The 19382-nt window shown below is 49.6% G+C and overlaps 6 protein-coding genes across 6 annotated transcripts; 2 read left to right on the top strand and 4 right to left on the bottom strand.

Annotated features, from left to right (window-relative positions):
* Positions 1 to 355: 355 nt before the first annotated feature.
* On the top strand, positions 356 to 577 carry N7537_006435 (uncharacterized protein; the record flags this gene model as incomplete). Its single annotated transcript, XM_056897492.1, has 1 exon — positions 356 to 577. The coding sequence occupies one exon, from the start codon at positions 356 to 358 to the stop codon at positions 575 to 577; it is 222 nt and encodes a 73-aa protein (XP_056753277.1).
* Positions 578 to 3229: 2652 nt separating this feature from the next.
* N7537_006436 (velvet factor family protein) lies at positions 3230 to 4222 on the top strand (the record flags this gene model as incomplete). Its single annotated transcript, XM_056897493.1, has 1 exon — positions 3230 to 4222. The coding sequence occupies one exon, from the start codon at positions 3230 to 3232 to the stop codon at positions 4220 to 4222; it is 993 nt and encodes a 330-aa protein (XP_056753278.1).
* Positions 4223 to 4645: 423 nt separating this feature from the next.
* N7537_006437 (uncharacterized protein) lies at positions 4646 to 6212 on the bottom strand (the record flags this gene model as incomplete). The annotated part of the gene is made up of 2 exons (XM_056897494.1): positions 4646 to 5655; positions 5732 to 6212. The coding sequence occupies 2 exons, from the start codon at positions 6210 to 6212 to the stop codon at positions 4646 to 4648; spliced, it is 1491 nt and encodes a 496-aa protein (XP_056753279.1).
* Positions 6213 to 6641: 429 nt separating this feature from the next.
* N7537_006438 (mitochondrial 54S ribosomal protein bL12m) lies at positions 6642 to 7355 on the bottom strand (the record flags this gene model as incomplete). The annotated part of the gene is made up of 2 exons (XM_056897495.1): positions 6642 to 6971; positions 7110 to 7355. 2 exons carry the CDS (start codon positions 7353 to 7355, stop codon positions 6642 to 6644), a joined length of 576 nt encoding a protein of 191 aa, XP_056753280.1.
* Positions 7356 to 8496: 1141 nt separating this feature from the next.
* Positions 8497 to 12298, bottom strand: N7537_006439 (chaperonin-containing T-complex subunit CCT8; the record flags this gene model as incomplete). The annotated part of the gene is made up of 11 exons (XM_056897496.1): positions 8497 to 9782; positions 9851 to 10221; positions 10338 to 10559; positions 10719 to 10755; positions 10807 to 10865; positions 10918 to 10949; positions 10999 to 11062; positions 11117 to 11162; positions 11222 to 11246; positions 11313 to 11553; positions 11634 to 12298. 11 exons carry the CDS (start codon positions 12296 to 12298, stop codon positions 8497 to 8499), a joined length of 3048 nt encoding a protein of 1015 aa, XP_056753281.1.
* Positions 12299 to 14932: 2634 nt separating this feature from the next.
* Positions 14933 to 18733, bottom strand: N7537_006440 (VWA and PH domain-containing RING finger protein; the record flags this gene model as incomplete). The annotated part of the gene is made up of 3 exons (XM_056897497.1): positions 14933 to 17817; positions 17877 to 18359; positions 18631 to 18733. The coding sequence occupies 3 exons, from the start codon at positions 18731 to 18733 to the stop codon at positions 14933 to 14935; spliced, it is 3471 nt and encodes a 1156-aa protein (XP_056753282.1).
* Between the last annotated feature and the right edge of the window lie 649 nt (positions 18734 to 19382).

Consider the following 19382-nt stretch of genomic DNA (forward strand, 5'->3'; position numbering starts at 1 on the left):
AGTCGCCTGTTACGTCCTTTTCAGCTACTCTTCCATCTCCAATATCACTCATATCTTCAATAAGAAAAAGCTTTACGATATTCTACTTCTTCGTCTAGAGTCCCATGGAGACCTCCGTACCCTTGAATATACCCCTCCCAATCAGCAATTTTTGATCGGCAGTCGACTAGGGTCATGATCCAAGCTCGGTTTGTCTCGGTGTCCTTGGAGATGTGATCAGTTTACCAGTGATATGCACTGAGATGAATTTTACACACAGGGAGTCAAGCCACCCACGCCATTTTCAACATCAGGATCGTCGGTTTAGATGGGGGGACGCCACCCATTTGATTTCGAAGCCTTTGAAGTCTTGGATATGGCTTGCTATGAATGCGGCTTGTCGGAAATCTCTTCCTATTCTGGCCGGCTGTGTGGCGATGAGCACATGGAGACCTGGATTATTGCACTCTTGCAGCACGCAACAACTGCAGATCTGCAAGGCTCTCAAGGCGGCAGTCATGTTATTGTACCGGAACCACAACGAACAGCCAACGCAGCCACACTTCGACGTAGGGGTGCATACAAGAAAAATCTTTGACTCGTGTGGATTCGCGGCCTACATCATAGGGTATTTGATGCTCATCCACCAAGCAAGCATTGCATCGTTATGATCTGGTCTCTAAAATCGGCGCATGAGAACGAATGTGGAAGCCCAAGAGGTCTTAGTTCCTACATCTGCTGATGTTCAGGGCTCAAATGGGTCACCCTTGACAAATTCCTGCAATTGCTCGAAGAATTCCAATTCCATTGGACGAATTCTTCCAACATTGGGCTGCAAAATCTTCAAAAATGGCCCACAGCATTGGCAAAGCGCCACATATGATGTAGGAACAATTCTCGGATCCATTATTCTTAGCGACAATTAATTGCCTCTAGCGCTTGGACCCATTCCGTCTACCTAACCTTAGTTCGTTCGCTTTCACCAAATTGCAGCTGCCTCGCCGATGGATCTGACAGCAAACGATCATTATCCCATCCCCAATTGGAATTGTCAAAGCCCACTGGGTGGCCCACGAGCGGGTGCAATGGTAAGAGCATTATCCGAGAATGTTAATTGACTTTGAATTCCAGGAAGGCTATCTGATGAACTTGCCGGTTTCTATGCTTCTGGGTTTTCCTCCGAAAAGCTTACCACTTACTACGAAATCTATTCCCCGGGACTACATCGTATACCTATCAAGCCCACTATCATTGTGAGTCCTGAACACAGCTTCCAAATTCCCCAGTGTGGGGGGAGGGGGGCAGATCCTTGTCTAAAGGATTGCCAAGCAACGGTCGAACGCCAATCACCGCGCCTCACTGCAGCTTCCAGCTCCAGCCACTTGGGATTTGAAAACCGGGTTGATACCAGCTGCCCCAAAGGCTTGTCGGTCAGCATCCGGCAAATTTGCGCTCCTGTACTCTATAAAGCGGAGGTCTGAGTTTTCTCCGTCGAAAGACCCGTTACACCGTACTCCATACGGAATACTTCATACGTTGTACTATTTACACATTTTGGATGGGCTAAGACACGATAGTGTCCCCCTATAGTCCAAATTGTGGCCCACTGCAACTCCGTAGACCGACCGGTTCGCAAAAAGGCACAATTCCGCAAGGTCTTTGTTACTTTGTCCTTTTTTTTTTACGCCCCATTCGCGCTATCCCTATAGGTCGGAAACAGGCGACCTGTACACTTGCAACACGAGATACTTCGAAGCACCTCGGTTCCTAGGAAACTCTTCCCAGTTGTACACGCGAGTTCCACAATGCAGAACGACTTCCACTCATATTCAATATCCTGACCGTCTTTCGAATTAGAGATTCCCGCCAGTTTCTGCCAGGGAGCAGTCCCTAGTTCAGCCAGCTCCACGCACCATTCTCATGGAGGCACAGCCCACACACCCATGTCTGTCCACAGACACCCACTTAGTACTGGTCTCCCTTTCTCGTGGCAAAACCCGCTCGGCCCGTTCCCCCGGCTCTTCCCTTTCTCATCATCAGTGGATACAGCGCCAATCGTAGAGCATTAATCCAAGATGTGTTTCTATTAAACCCCGAGGAAAAGTACGGAGTATCCTGTTGGTGCCGTTCCCACCGGGTCCCTGTCATATTCCAGCTTTCGGGTGATTGGATAGCCCGGGGAAACTGGACAGGGGTGTTTTCAATTTTGCTTATTGACGTTTTTCCCCCTAGTTCCTGAGGAAAATTGGTGGCGAGCGAATCCCTCCGAGGGAAGTATAGATCCAATCTCAGAGCCAGCGAAAAAGAAAAAAAGGACCATACCGAAAATCGTGTCATGTGGCCTTGCTGTTAACCGGCTGCATTCGTTTATCAGATGCCTTCATTGACCGGATATGCATTTTTGACATGCTATTTCTCTTTTCCACTCCCAACATACATAATTCTACCTGGGACATTGACTCTTTTCTCATTTTGATTATCTGGCTTCGTGGGTTATATTTCAATGCCTCCACTGATACCTCCCTCATCTGAAACAAACCCGAATACGGCAATATCTAAACTATAACACAAGGACCACCCGTTGGCACTTGCGCAAGTCCCCGATAGATGTCGAGGCCACCGCCACAGCAATGTGGGAATTCCACACCGGAACGGCCATACATCGATTCGGTCCCCCGCACTCAACATCGCAGCTCGATACCCATGCCCTATCCATACAGACATGAACCTCGACAGATTATACAGAGCACGAGCTATGAGCGCCCTATACTCGGGGCGCCGCCCATTGGTCCAAGGCTTCCTGCCTTGGTTGTTCCGGAGAGAAGCGCAGATTCACGATACATGCTCTCGTCCGACAATGCCTACATAAACACACAACCTATGCCACAAGCACTCCCTCTGCGAACATATCAGCAACCCCCGGGAAATTCTAATGCCCGCGGTTATTACAACCCATATGAAGAGAGAACATACCCAACTTCGAGCCATGCCCGTGACTATGATAGTCACCGGAGCTGGACATACGACGTGGAGTCCCAGTAAAGTCCCTCTCTTTTTGTTTCTGTCGATTGAACCACCTCTATCTGTCAGTGGTCCGTCCTGATGCGATGTCTTTGGTTTTGAGATTTCGAACACAATCGCTCCTTCCCATGTCACATCTGTGACAGGTTACACAACGCAGAGAGATATTCGAACAAGAACCACATTCTGACCACGAAATTTATCTAGACACAGCAGTTCTTCCACGGCCATGCCCAGCCCCGTCTGGTCAGATAAAAGCGCTGCCATCCACCCATTCAATTCTATCTCAGCCACCACCCACCAAGACCCAAAACCACAGTACCGAAATGCGAATTATAGAATGCCACACGGCTTCGACAGGCTCCTTCACCATTCACCAGAGCCAAAATCACCATCACCTCCTCCACCACCCAGACGACCATCAACCCAATCCCGATACCATCTCCACATCCGACAACAGCCCATCGCAGCACGAGCCTGCGGCGCAGGCGACAGAGACCGCCGCCCAGTCGACCCTCCCCCAATCGTGCAGATCCTCCTTACCGACTTCGACTCCAACTCGCAAGATGACCGGGATCTCCTCCAAGACCCCCGCTTCACAGTGGGCTGTCTACTGTTCCCCGTCTCGCCTTCTCTGCCATGGGCCGAACCAACAGAAACAAATTCACGCGAGCGCGATCACGACCGAGACCAAGACCGGGACCGGGATCGGAACCACGATAGAGAACGCGAACGAGAAAGAGAACGGGAAACAGACGGCATCGCCCGCACAGACGACAACTACTCAACCCCATTACTATCCGGCAAAGCCTTCATGTCCCCCTTCTACGTCGACGAAGACCCAGACCCCAACTCTGCACCCGCACACCCATCCTTCATAACCGATCCTCATCTCGATAACCCCCCTCCCAACCCCTACAACCACGCCGCCTCGCGCCTCCACCAACCGGCTACCTTTTTCATCTTCGCGGATCTCTCGATTCGCTCGGCGGGCCTTTACAGGCTCCAGTTCCGGTTGATGAATTGGGGTTCTGTTGAGGATACGGGGCAATCGATGCCAATCCTTGCGGAGGCGTGGTCTGATCCGTTCCGTGTGTATCCTGCGAAGGATTTTCCTGGGATGAGGGATTCGTCCATTCTTGCAGAGGGGTTGAAGGAGCTTGGGTTTGTGGAGTTGAAGACGAGAGGGCATGGGAAGGGGAAGGGGAAGAAAAGGCGGTGATCGGTTCGGGGTTCTTGGGGAATCCTTTCTCTTCCTCTGTTGTGTTGATACTATCATGGTTCCAATAACTTTTTGGTTTGGAGTCTGTGAATGGCTTTGTGTCGGGTTGGCATGAGGAAAGGGGATTTGGAGTCGGAGATGAAACAGTGATGGCATTCGATTCTTCTTTTTTTTTTTTTTTTTCCAATCATAACGACAGTTCTGATTATTTTTTTACTTTCCTTTTCCGTCAATTTAGCACGGAATAAGCGACATGAGACACGAATGCTTGGGAGCGAGGGATATATAGAAGAAAAGGTGTCAATCATGGCCCAAAAAGAAACATTGCGATGATACACAATGGGATATAGGCAAAAAAAAAAAAAAAAAAAGTAAATGTACAGAAGAGATATACACACAATACGCACAACAGTTCTAGACCATCTAGGCAAGTCTCAAGAGCTTAGGAGGTAGACCAGGGTTGAAGGTCTGGTCTTCCCACTTATCCTTCATCTCTACTAGGCTTTTCTTGGACAATGAGGTAGGAAGTCCCTTTTCAGCAGTAAGCTTGTACACCTCACGGCTCTTCTCCATATTGCCATCCTCGCGGAAGAGCATAGCCAGGATATACCCGGCCTCACTGTTCCCTTTATCAAAAGCAAGCTCGTACCAATCCATCGCGAGCATGCGGTATGTCTCGCGATCCATGGGTTGGTTGAACAACGTATAAACCCAATTTGCTATGGGTTCAAATCGTCTCAACAAGGCGCTGCGCGCGGCATTGGCCTCTTCCCTCTCCTTGGCGTTTCTCTCTGCTTCGGTGGTAAATTCGCCTTGAGAGGTGCGGTAATAGAAATTGGCAAGGTGAAAGCAGGCTGGGGTGTGTCCCGCCAACGCAGCGGCGGCCATGTACGACTCGTACGCCTCGTATTTATTGGCGGCCTCCGTTTCCAACACCGAGATAGCATAGTCGGTCATGGCGACTGGGTCGTGGAACTCCAGGGCGGCCCGGCGCGTGGCCCTCTGGATTCCTGCCAGACCTTGTTCCTTCTCAACAGCAACAGCGTACATCCGCCAGGGCGAATCAAAGTTGTTCAACATCTTTATATCCTCCCAAAGGGGAGGGTACTTGCGAGTGGGTTGCAGATATGGTAGAATTTTCTGCTCTAGAAGCCGGGCGGCTTCTGCATTCTCACCACGCCAGATGAGCAGTTTGGCATATAGCATAATGGCATGGGGGAATTCATCTTTGAGAGCCAAGTCTTTGACTTTCGCTATGCACTCGGTATTCTGATAAATGTCCACACCTTCCGTACTGATATACCGGTTCACGAGTTCGACAAGGGCTCGACGCGAATTCGCTTTTGCGCAGCTGGTCAGCGCCCATTGATAAACGAACTGGCCTTTCTGAAGATCCGCAAGAATGAGCGCGATTCGATAAACGGCGTCAACATCTATAACAAAGCGTATGGTTAATATCACGATATCCAATGCGTAGTCTTTCGTATATAGTAATTTGCTTAAACTCACCTATTGAGATACTCCGAACAAGACTTGCGGAAGGGAGCTGCGAGTGCGATAGCCTGATCAACTGTTCACCCACAGACCCGAACGTCGCCACGTTGACACCCGGCGGTATGAAGTTCTGATAAGTCTCATAAAGTTGGCGTGTGAATTGCTTAAACTCGGCCAGCGTTGGTTCAACATGCGCAGTACAATAACTATTCCAGTACCCATCACGGTCTAGTTTCACTCCGCCTCGGGCTACCAACACATTCCGGGGTATCCCCTCCCTCGCTTCTTTTCGAACAGATGGTGCTTTGCGAGATGGCCTGACAGCTGATCGAGTTTGAGTGGTATGGAAGGGTCGTTTCAACGTAGTTGTGTTACTATTGGGAACAGCTCGAGCGGTGCAAGCTTGCGCGCGTTGGTGACGCAAGGCGTGGGATGTCGGACAGAGAGCTTGGTGTAATTGACGCCATTGTAACGGTGAAGCCAGTGGTCTAGCCATTAAAAAAAGTGCGGAGGGCAAATGGTGGAGGTAGTAGGTGAGGGGAGGTTTTTTCTGGTTGAACATCTGGAGATCGGGAAACTTCACCGCGAAGCTACTCCGGTATTTAGATCTACCAATTTGACCATACGCCAAAACTAGAATTCAAAGATATTTACTGATTTTAAAATTAATAGAATAGCATCGATATGCTAAATGCATCAATTAACCAAACGAGCCCTCTGTACCAGACGGTCTCAGAACACAATGCGTATAATGTACATTTTGCCTTGATCTGCCAGGCCAAACACAATAAATGCTTAACAAGATCTCTCAATAGCAAAAACCCAAAGAGAGGAAAAGGGAGAAAAAGACCCAAAACAACAACATCTTCCCCGACTCTCTTCCCAATCTATCTCCTCCCCGTGTCTAAATAATAACACAGCTGTTTTACTCCATAGTCGCCTTGGCACCGAGCGCCTTGAACGTCTCGATGAGCTTCTCTGCCTCCTCCTTGGGCACAGACTCCTTCAGAATCTTGGGCGCGGACTCAACGAACTTCTTGCTGTCCACCAGCGATAGGCCGAGCATGGTCTTGATCTCTTTGATGACCTTGGGCTTGGAGGTAGGCTCGAATGACTCGAGCTTCAAGTTGAACAGCGTCTTCTCGGCGGCGGCGGGAGCAGCCTCCTCCTCTTCAACGGCAGCGGCCGCACCGGGGGCACCACCAGCGGCCATGGCGAAGCCGCCGACGGGGAGGTCGGGGATGTTCAGGCGGGTCTGTATAAAAGATTTGATCAGCATAGTTCAGAAAAGTACCTCAATTGAGTAGAGCGATGATGTAGATAGAGGGAGATATGCAGAGTTCGCATGTCTCGTTTGGAAGTTCATCGGTTATGTGTAGATTCTCAAACACACCTTCAAGCTAGACACCAGATCGGCAGTCTCGAGCAGAGTCAATGTGCTGATCTGGTCGACAATCTGGGAGATCTTGGGGTTGGTAGCAGCAGCAGGGGCTGCCTGGGTGGATTCGCATCGCCGGCTGCTGGGTGTGCGACGGGCTGTGAGGTATGTAGCGGAGGTCGCGATGCGCAGGGAGGACGGGCGGACGGAGCCGGAGAGCTGTCTGGCGCAGCGGGCTGCGGCCTGGGTGGAGAAGGACATGGCGGAGGTGAGAAAGGGGCGGAAAGCTCGAGAGAAAGGGGAATTAGAGAAAAGTGGTGGGGATTAGAATCGCGGCTCGTTGATATCAAGACCGAAAGGAAACACTCGAGGAAAATCTGGGAGTGGCACGTGATTTATTTTGCCTGAGGCATCCTAAATCTATCAAGCCAACAAAATTACACATCCATTCTTATATTTGATTAGGTCATCCAATTTTGGTAGTTATAAAATATATCCATGGATGGTATCTAAATATAGGCAATTCCAAGAGATCCATTCATTCCTATATACCAAATGTATGAAGTTCCCTGATACCAATTCGCATTGTCTTCCTCTCCACTGTGTCTCTCATGCAAAGGAATTCTATCCGTTTCAGCCGGTACCTCAGCGGAAATCCAGCGGGCGGAACCAGAAACGGGATATGACGATGATTGTCGACAAAATATCCGCCGACGGTGGTGATAAAAATTTAGAAATGTGGGTAATCGCAGCGCTTGAGTAAACACAATGTGACTCAATAATATAAATCTCAAGTCAGTTCCAGAGGGATGTGAGTGAAAAGAACAACCTTGGAAACAGATGCATATTTGATGCATTTGGCAGCCTCTCACATGATATATGAACTTTTATCTGCTCGGTTATGTGAAAGTTGGACTTTGGAATGTGTTGCGTTGCCAAAAGCTCCAAGAGCAGGCCACTAAGCATACCCAAGGCGTAACCGTAATAGCTGCCATAGGTACAAATAGAAGTATAGCGAAGAGGACGGCAAGGATAACGTTGGCCGTAAAGGAATGAGTAAAAATAAAAGTGCGCCAATGCCATTTGGCTTGTTTCGTTCATGGTGAGTGACACAGTTGAGTTGAAACTTGGTAGGTTCTATAAGATAAGATCAAAGTTGGTTTTTATATGAATTGGATAACACCGCGGAGGTTGAATAGTAATCACCGTGCTATTGCCGTTAAATTGCCGGAAATAGTTTGTAGTGCAATTGCATAGCAGCCATTCTAGGCTACTTTTCATTGCAGAAGAAAATGAGAGTCTATAACGTATAGTTCTTAAAAAGCATATCATCGTATGAAGATCTACAGGCCTCATATTATCAAACAGCATCCAGACCCTCATCGCTCCTTTTTTTAAAAATTTAGTCCTGGTCCCAATCACCTCCACCCTGCGGAGGCTTAGGGCCACCTGCCTGTCTCGAGACGATGATCTGGTCAACACTCAGCACCGTCCGGGCAGACTCACTGGCCAGACGGATCGCAGACATCTTTGTAGCCATAAGATCCAGAATACCCTCTTCGACAGTGTCCAGAGTGCCGTCGGAGTCGCCAATCTCAAGGTCCACACCTGTAGTCCAGTATGCTTCCTCATCTTCAGACGAGCTAGCCTCTTCCTCATCCTCCTCGGAAGATGACTCGCCAGGAGCAGTGGTGCGGTGGTGTGCGGTGTACAGACGCGAGAGAACCTCGGTGGCATCGAGACCAGCAGACTCGGCGAGTGTGCGGGGGACGACCTCGAAGGCCTCGGCGAACTTGCGGATGGCGTACTGGGGCAGACCGGGGGTTCGGTCGGCGAAGTGGGAGATGCGCTCGACGAGCTCGATCTCAGTGGCACCGGCACCGGGCACGAGACGGGGGTCCTTGGTGATGGCCTTGACGACGTTGACGCCGTCGTCGATGGCACGCTCGATATCCTCAAGGTGGTTCTGGGTAGCACCGCGCAGGACAATGGTGGCTGTGCGGGTGATGGCGTTGGCATCCTCCTGGCGGAAGACGGTCACTCGGTCACCGCCAATCTCGGTGGTCTCGACAATGTCAATCTGGCCCATCTCATCGGGCATGGGGGCACCCAGGCGAGCCAGAGGTGTGGCACCGACAACGCGGCACAAGCGGCGGAGCTCGAACTTAGACAGAATCTTAATAACAAGGATGTTGAAACGGTTGAGGTAGTGCATGGCCAAGTCGCCAACGGTGGAGCCGGCAACGACCACACGGAGGCCGGAGTCGTAAAGCTCCTTAATGGCAACCTCCAGACGATCCTCCTCACCCGTGGTGAAGTCCATCATCTCCTGAGCATTCTTCAGGAGAACTGTGCCCTTGGTCTCGGTTTGGCTGATATCGATGGGGCAGCTGAAAACGCCGACCTTGGCCTTGGTGGCCTTCTTGATAGTTCCATCGGGCTCCCGGGGGAAGACCATACCCTTCACCACCTTCGACTGTTCCAAGCTACCACCCATGATCTTAACGACGCGCACGTTGTCGACGTTGAAGTTAATGGGGTTCTTGGGCAACACAGCCAGAACCGCCTCCGCAACCAACGCAGCCAAAGTATCCTCCGTGCCGGACTGCTTGGAGGCCACCACTGTGCGGAGAGCCTTGCTCAATTCTGTTGCCGATCGCATATCCTGGAGTCTGTCGACCTCGAGCTCTAGACGGAATCAGCAACATTCCCTCATTCGTATATCGATAAACCAATCATAAATGGGAATAACATACCCTCTAGAACGGACAAGGCAAAGTTCTGAGCCTTCTCGTATCCGGAAACAATATCACTCGTCTTGAGACCCATACGGATCAACTCCTCTGCCTTCTTCAACAATTCACCGGCCAACACAATAACCAAGTTGGTACCATCGCCCATCTCCGCATCCTGCTGCTGACTCGCCATCACAAGCAGCTTAGCAGCGGGGTGGACAACATCCAACTCACGAAGAATGGTAGCCGCGTCGGAGGTCAGAATCATCTTTTGCAGGTGGTTGATGACGATCTTGTTGCGGCCATAGGGGCCCAGGGAAGTCTGGACGGTTCCTGAGATAGCCTGGCAGGCTTCGATGTTACGGATAACGGCTCCATCTTCGGCATCGTGGCTATAAGGCAGGAAAAACAGATCAGTCAATTTGCGTTGCTTCTTTTTTGGAGGGGCGCCAGATAAGGAGGTCCCTATTGCAGTGGGTTTTCGGGCTTCCCGACTTTTTGAACTCACCTCTGGTACCCGGGCTTGAAGAGCCCCGCCTGGGAGGGACCGGGAATTGATAGCGACATGATATTAGGTCGCGTCCGAAGGAGATGCGACTGGATATCAAATGGGTTAAATGTGAGGGAGTGGATGGAGCTGTTGTGCCGGGCAATTTTTGGAGCTGCGGTGGTGGGTTTGCTCGGTTTGCACGAGGGGGAGCCCACCAGTTGCCCAGATGCTTGGCGGTCACTATAGATCAGCGACAATACAATCTTTAATCCTTCTAGTTTTATATTTGTTAATTGCTTTTATCTTTCATGAATGTTTATTGGTACATTTGCCAATGCTATTATACAGTTACCAACAACGTACTATCGACTTGGATGCTCTGTTGATCATCTCAAATACGAGATATGCGAATTATAAGCAGTTCGGAAACCAGGCACTAGAAGATGTTAGCAATTCGGTATATGGAGCAAAGAAATGAAGCTCTTACTGTATCCTTCGACAGAGCTGCACCCATTCTCCTGGTAGATTGCTTCGGCCTTGTCAAGCCTATTTGGTCGAATTAGTAACAAATAAGTCAATGCAGGAGAGAAGGTCTTACCATCCTTGAATGGTTTCCATTCGGTTGTAACTCTACTAGTGAGTTAGTTATGATCCCTTTATAAGTATTCTCCAAACCTACCGATGGGTGAGTGGACATAAACTGCGGAGGAGCCTGTTTCTCCTGTGCATGCATGCGAGCCCATCTTGGAATTATCAGCAAAGGCCGAAACGCTGCCCATTCTATCATGTTGACTCACAGTTTAACAGCTGCTTCAGGGTTAAAACAGGCTTTGGACATCATCACTGGCAACAATCGTTAGCGATAGAATCACAGGTTGATCCTCAACTTCAAGGGTTCATACTTAATCCGATATTGTCTGCTTCGGCCTGTAGGTAGAAAATAGCCGAGTGAGCACTTAGTAAAACCAAAAGAGAAAAGAAAAGAAATCATACCTCCTGCGTCCGCGAGTTCGGCAAGCTATACATCAGATTCAAAAGGAAAGAAGAAAACTGCCCGGAGACATCGAACAAGAAAGAGATAGCGAACACAGCTCCCAGCGTAATGAAACTGTTGCTCATACGCTCTGCGGGGTGATGAGCCACAACATGAGCAATCTCATGTCCCAGCACCGCAGCCAAGCCATCCTCATCTTTGCAAATGGGTAAGATACCCGTGTAGACGAATACCTTTCCCCTAAGCGAAGCAAAACAAAGTTAGCCATGTCCACGACCATGGAACCCATGCATCAACACCATAAGTCCGAAAAAACCTACCCAGGAAGTACGAAAGCATTAACCATTCCATCATCCTTGATAACATGAACCTTCCAATCAGCGCCTTCAATAGCCACCTGCGGGATCAACCGCTGTAGCACACCATCAACCATACGAGTAAGAGGATGGGTATGAGGCAGGATCTTCCCACGCTCGGCACTGAGAACCTCGCGGTAACTCTCTTCGCCCATGTTGAGCTCCTGGTGACGAGAGACACAGTTGAACCGTCGTCGACCGGTCATCTCCACTATCTCCGTGTTGTATAGATAAAGTCCGGATATCCCCACGCCAATCGCAACAAAGTGGTGCGGTTTTGCATGCTGCACTAAGCGGAAGACGATAGGTTGGCGAGCGCTGCCTCGGAATCGATTGTATTGGTTCTGCCTTTGTTGGTAGGGGGATCGGCGGCTTGAGAAAAAGGTGCGCCTGCTTGAGGAAAGTGTGCGGAATGAGAGTTGTGATTGGGGTCGGGGATGTCGTGGGGATGTGATCTGAGAGCGCATAGAGGTAACCCAACGAGTCAAAATTTGAGGCCCTGCAGTATTGTATGAGCGTGTCGTTTGAGCTGCTAGCGAGGAGGCCTTGAGGTGGGTGGAGGGCTTCGGCGATAAGGAAGAGTATGCGCATGCGCTGCGGAAAGCGCGCACCATAGCTTGACGGAGCATGGTTGAGAGCCTGTCTTGCCCCTTATGCAAAAGTTTTCAAGAAGAGAATTAAAGAACTCTCAACGGATCTGGGTAAACCAGGCCTCTCCGGGAAGTTACAGGTCGAAGGTCGAAGGTCGAACTAAGCCACACGGCGATAAGCAGCCACTTTCCCCATTCTTCGTGACCAGCCTGTGTGCAACGTCATATCGGACCTCCAAAATCTCCACTCTACCCCCTGTGAGAATATCCTAGTTTCTTCTTCAATTAAGTCAGATCTCTTGGCTACATATGCACGCAGTATATACCGGATTTTAGGCTACGGTCGCGATCTTCCCATGGTTCCAATAAATGACATTACATAAGTAGTTTGACGTCCCGAGGTCGTCAAGATCAGATAATACTTCGACCGCCATGGCTAAACCGCCGCTTCTCATAACGGTAATATTTGCCTGTATTTGACTTGTCTTGTTCCTTTTTTCTCTTCTCTTCTCCTTCTCATCCAACATTCTGTCTCTATTGAGACGGTACCGGTGATTATCTTCACTTCTTTTGCCTCCGTAAGTACTCTTACCAAACAACCTTTTTTTCTCTCTTTTGAGCCGACCAGTCTGACATCTTAGGTATCAAGTGAAGCAATAGCTAGGGGTAGATCCCTTTCACAACCGGGATGGTCACCACGCAAAGCCCAACAGCCTTGGCTGATCTTCCACTTGAGCTATTGTGGATGATCACCGAGCACTTACCACCAGTCGGCCTTGCTTGTCTGGCATTAGTCAACCATCATCTACTGTCTTCCTTTGCTAGGACTGCTTTTCTGAACTTCTTAAACGGCCGCACCGGAAACCCTAGTGATGACGCACGTATCAAGCTGTTATCTCGGCTTTCCTGCGACCTACCGCAGTACTATCTCTGCTTCATCTGCCTCCGACTTCATTTATGGAAAAACACTAAGCTACCAAGCTACTGTTATACCAATGCCAACCACTGCTCAAATACCTTGGATATGAAAGATCGGTACCTTCAAAGACCTCTACCCCTCTGTCACTACCCATCATATACCCGATATCAATTCCATTTCGTTCACCTTCAGCTTGCTATGAGAAGGTTTTAATATGGACCGGGTTTTGGAATCCCCGTTGAGTCATTACTCTATACAGAGATAAGAGCTAGTTGACTCACATCTAAAGCCCCGTCCTTGCTACAATTTCCCGTCAACAAAATATCAGAAGATCTCCCAAAAGATACTATGATGACAATATTCTCTGCTGAAGCTCGAATTTGCTCTATGCCTCACAGCCTATGCTTACGGACGCAGGAAATAGCGGTGGTGATGCGGCAGAACGTACCACGGATGTGGCCATGCCCCGAAAATGGACCTATGATTATCTGCAAGCATATTCACACTCATGACTCGGGCTTTATCGACATCTTTACCTCGCACATTGAGAGTTATTGCTCCAGCAAAAGCATAAACAAACCAGCCGACCAAGGGAGTTGTGAGAAATGCAATACCTCTTGGAAGTTAGAGATGCGAACCCTAGATGAAAATCATGCAAGCCTCACTCTTACCCGGTGGATGGACTTAATGCCGGGACTGGGCCCAAATGATGCTCAGTGGAGGTGTCGCCTTGGTACTGAACTACTGATGAATTCAGCAAATCATGAAATAGTGGACTCCCGCCTACGGTTTGAGAGGGACTCTGTTCAAGCTGGCTCTTCAAATGCATTGTCTGAAGATGCAATGTATTACCGGAACGTCTCTTTGCTACAAGGGAAGACGTATCAGACAGTGATGACTCCAGTGCCCGGTGGAATCTATATATTACACGGAGAAGCAAAGACAGGTTCTTCTCGCTGTATTATTCTTTGAAGAAAGCGAGATAGGGCGTCCAATAAGGTAATATGATCATTATGGAGTTCACCCACGTTCATTCCTTCCCTGTTGCGCGAACTTCCCAATCGGGAATAGCTAACTCCCATAAAAAGGCTCCCTCTTCCCTCCCTTCTTCCTCTTCCTTCTTTCTTAGTTCTCTGCCCGCATTACTTGATATGGTTTAGAACAGATGAATGGATAGATGATTGTATTTATCCTGACCTCGCGAACGATGACATGGTGCATAGTGTACTGCGATAGCCACAAGCGGTTGTTTCGGCAAGAATCCAAGATATTTGGCTGGAAACAAAAAACAGTTTCGACGAGGTGGGTATGTACTAATCCAAGGCAACTAATAGGTTCAGAAAAAAAAAAAAAAAACTAGCAAGGCTGAATGTATAGAAAGAGAAAATGAAATCCGGTAAATCGTCATATGTCCAAACAAGTAAAAGGAAAACCGATAGAACCCCATCCCACCCGCACACCATAGCCGAGAGCATCAGAGCAATTACATAGAAACAGAGATGTTATGTCCAAATACAGCGGGAACACATCAAGAACAACCTTGGAAAGCCCCTGGTATCATGTTGCGTAGTCGTGGGAACAAAGTGGTATCATAGGGATGGCAAAAAGAAATCGCAAAGGGGGAAAAAGCAAAGGGGAAATAATACGTCGGCTCATGTAAAGTCGGGAATATGAGACAATGGAGAGCGTTTCAAAAAATCAAAAATTAGGGGAGGGGAAAAAAAAGAGGTGCTGAGTTGTAGAGAGTTGGCTCCCTACTCTTCCGTCAAAGCGTCATCGCCAGTCTCGCGCCAGTCTTGGGATCGCTCTGTCAACCGACGCACACCGGAGACACGCTGGGCCCAGTGAGCCTCAGATGGAGTGCGGAAGGTGTAGGCGCGCTGAGAGGAGATCACGCCAATGCTCTGTAGTACTGCCTTGCGTGAATCACGCCCGAAGACTGCCGGGTGGTTGATCCACTCCAGGGAGGATTCCAGATCTGCGTTCAGGGCAGTCATCGTCTCAGCATCGACCGCGGAAGGTGGTGTAATGGTGTTGGTGTCGGATGCGGATGAATGGGTTCCGCCGAAGCCAGAGGATTTAGGAGAAGTGGCCGAGACAGGGGTGTCGCCACGGCTGTCGGCATCACTGTCGGGCCGGGAAGCCCCCGGGGGCAGAGGTGGTAGACCACCTTTGCCTAGTCCCTTGAGAATGCTGCGGGTTTCGTTAAGGAGATGCATCGCGCGATCATGCTGGCCTCGCGAAACCAGAGTGAGAGCACGGGTCAGCATGTCGGAAGTGAGTAGTTCCATGCGACGCTGCACGATCGAGGGGTGGGGAGGAATTGGAGGGGTCGAGGATCGATGGCCCTTAGCCCGAGGGTTAGGGGGCAACATGGTAATAGCCAGGAGCGAAGGGCGGGGGGAATGGGTAAGATGACCATCGCGGAGCAGGTCGCCGTATGTGAGATCGGCCTGTATCAATGGGACTTCTTCAACACTCAACACTCGTGTCTCATCGCCATCGGAACCACCGCCGAGAGCCTCCAGTCCGGAAACTAGGCTCTCCCACGGATCTTGCGGCATGCTGTCCTGCGTGGCATTGTCGGGCTGGATGACAAGTTGAACCAAGACGTCGCGCTTGTCACCGAATCGGAGGTCACCCAGTGCGGCTTCGGCATCTTTGCCAGTGGCACGTTTCGTGGTGTGAAGAGCGCCGCTAATCTTGACAAACTTGGCGGGTGACCCTTCAGGTAGGCGGAGCTTCAACTTGACGTTTTGATGGGAGGTTGTCTGCAGCGCGCCCAGGCATCCAGCAACACATTCTCGCAACATCATCCAATCCTTCACGTACGAGTAAGATCCCTTGGTGCGAGTAGACAACTCGATCATGGTATCGGGCTTGTGGGTCAATCCAAGACCAAACGAGTGGATGCTGACCTTGGCAGCTTCCGCGCGGGAAACCACGAAATCAACGCTTTCGGGGTCGGAGATAGAAGAATCACTGATCAGAAGAATGGTCGAGACGGGGTTATTGAACTTGCGCTGCATCAGAAGATCCATGGCGACATTGGCACCTTCAACCACGTCTGCACGGAGACTCTTTTGGCCAACTGGCCGGATCGATTCAAGGATCTTGGGCCATCCAGCCCAGGACTTGGTGGTCATACCAACCAGGGGCACACCCCCACCACTCGAGCCAAAGGTCACCAGGCCCATCCGGTCCCGAGGGCCCAGATTCTGCACGAGGAATTTGAGGGCATCACGCAGCAGAGTAATCTTCAAGCCTTGCATAGACGAGGATACCGGAATGACCACGACAAGATCGAGGGGAATATGAACAGTGTTGATTGCAGGGAATTCTGCGTCGTGGTTGGTGTACTCGGGGTGGGTGTAGTCTGTAATGGCGGTATTGATGGATTTTCCTGCGCCGTAAGACGAATTGATAGAAGCCTGTCGTTGGATTCCACGGCTACCGCGGTAGTCATCTTCCTCCGCCCCCGAGTTGTCGTAATCATAGTCATTGTGGCGTGAAATGGCCTCTGGGTGCAAATCGATCAAAGACCGACGCCACATTTCAAGCTGGTTGCGATTCTGAAAGCGAAGATAGAAACAGGGCAGCTCGGCCACAGAAAGGTTCAAGGAGAGAATAGGTTCATCTGGCGAGACCTCGATGGACTTCAAGTGCTTCTTAATCAAAATTGAGCCCTTGAGACTGCAACGAACAGGCTTGCGTCGCCCACTCGCATCGAATTGGGGATCAGCCGATTTCTTCTCCTTGACACAGATAAGCATTTCTTCGAAGAGATAGCATTCCAACTCCTGCCAGGAATCCCGATCCTTGCCCACGCGCATGTGTCCGTGAAGACGCAGCTTGCCAAACCGTTGGAACTCAAGACCGTGCCAATTGTCCACCCGGTTGCGCAATTCCTCGGCCACTTCTTCCATATTCTCCGTTGGTTCATACTGAATCGATCGCGCATCCGGTCCACCAAATCGTCCCGTATATGGCTCATCCGGCTGCGACTGTCCCGAAGGTGTGTGTCGTAAGTCATCTAGGTCAGGACGCCAATTGGCATCTGGCACTTCGATCGTAATCAGACAAGTGAGGGTCTGCTGTTGGCGGGATCGGTTCATAGTCGGAAACTCGCTTCGGACAGTGACCATCGGCGCGGGAATGGGATTCTTAGCGACCTTAGGGCGAGGACTGAGGTCTGACTCCATAGCCTGAACATCGTAATCATGGCGCCGTCCACTGCTAGTGTGCTGGCCATCATTGTAATCACCCGAGGATCCGGCCGCACTGCCATTCCGGGAATGGGGTTGACGAGGATTAGAGCCCACGGTCACCCGCTCTACGCGCTCGCGCTGGCTGCTTGTATCACGGCTATCTCGTCGATTATAGGATGGATCTCTCGAAGGGTTGTAGGATGGATCTCTCGAAGGGTTGTAGGATGGCTCTTTTGCTGAGGGGTTGTAGGATGGCTCCCTTGTTGAGGTGTAAGCTGGTGGCTCTCGGGTACCCGAGGTGTAGCGGCTGCCGGAATCACTCGGTGCTCGTCGACTTAACGACTGCTCCCATGGAGTGGGTGTTGTTAAGCCACTGCGTACTGTAGCGGTATCATTCGACGTCACTGAGCGAACGATATTACTGATTTTCTCTGGGGTAAAAATCACATTAGCATTCTGGGCCCCTCCGAACCCCGCACGAGGAACATACCGATATCCAAGACATTTCCACCGCGAGTTGTGTCCAAAGCCAATGGCGCATTGCAGGTTGGGCAATATTGTCCATCGCATTCCCGCAGAAATTCATAAAAGCAGGCCTCGTGAGAGACGTGGGAGCACGAGAGTTGCAGAACACGCTCGCCGCGTAGGGTATGCTCCAGGGGTTCCTCGCAGACAGCGCATTCACTCCCAACAAAGGTTCTCTCCCTCCGTGTGTGGGTGCGATCTACCTCCATTGGGCCTGTTATCCGTCCCGATCTTGAATGAAATGATGTTCGTGAGCGATTTGAATGCGTAGATTGACCAACGCGTTCTGGGTAAGCAGAATTAATCGATGCGAAAGTTGGCGCTCTTGACCGGGTGATATCGGTCTGGTTGGAAAGACTGCTACTAGGCCGGTCTAGCACGCCTCGAGTGAATGAACGAAATGAACGAAGAGGTGAACGCGAGGATGACTCTGGTTGCGATTGAAATTCTGTACGTCACACGTATCTGGTTAGCAAGGTGGGGGCCTTTCAAGACTAATAGCAAATTGAGGCTATTTTGCAGGAACTGAAGAATTGAAGATGTGGATATAAGAAAAGAAAAAAGAAAAAAAAAAGCTCCAGACAACACTCAGGGGAGGGTAGCTTTATTCCGACCTGCCCCATGAGGCATCTAGAACAAGCCACAATAGGTCTCAGATCTAGGACATTTGGTCCAAGACTGGAAATGCGGATGTTGATAGACACCGAATACACACTTACTTCTGGACTTTTGGGATCGACCTAGGAGACCCAGCTCAGATAGATGATGTTGAGTTGAGTCGTTCCCAGAGTTGTCCTCCGATCTAGGTGAACGTTTCCACATCGACTCAAAGGAAACAAAGAGGTGGGGGGAGAAAGAAGGGGAAGAAACAAGGCGAAAGGAGTTGTCCAAAAAAGTAAACCAAATGTAATCAAAAATAGACCCAAAATAATTAAATAAGTAAAATAAGTAAACCCAAATTATAGTAATAATTAACGGGGCGTTCAAGGCGTACGGAGTATATACAAGAGAGATGGAGCTGAACAGGGGGGTGAAAAAAAGTATATCACACGTTTAAAGTGGACACATGCTTAACTAAAACAGAAAATGAAAAAAACCAAGTTGAAAAGAAATTGGTCAGATCGTACTAGTACAATAGTTTCTACTCTGAACCATGGATATGAAAAAGGTGGGGATCCCCTGAATTAATTGGGATTTCTTTTTTTTTTTTTTCTCTTTCTTTTTTAATTTTACAGTACTTAGTTACTGTGTTATTACACCCCTTGTTATATATTAGTGAACTAGTTAGAAATATCTATACAACATACACCGAATTAGATATATGTAGATAGTAGAATGTAGAGTGTTTACTTACCTCGGTACTTCAATGCAATGGTTCTATCTCGGAGTGTCGTCGGATATCCGATCGGCTTTACCTTACAACATAGAATCCATTGAGGGATCTGATCCTGAAATCGGAATATTTTAATTT

Source organism: Penicillium hordei (assembly GCF_028827395.1).
Source record: "Penicillium hordei strain IBT 12815 chromosome Unknown utg000003l_segment0_segment0, whole genome shotgun sequence".
Lineage (NCBI taxonomy): Eukaryota > Fungi > Ascomycota > Eurotiomycetes > Eurotiales > Aspergillaceae > Penicillium > Penicillium hordei.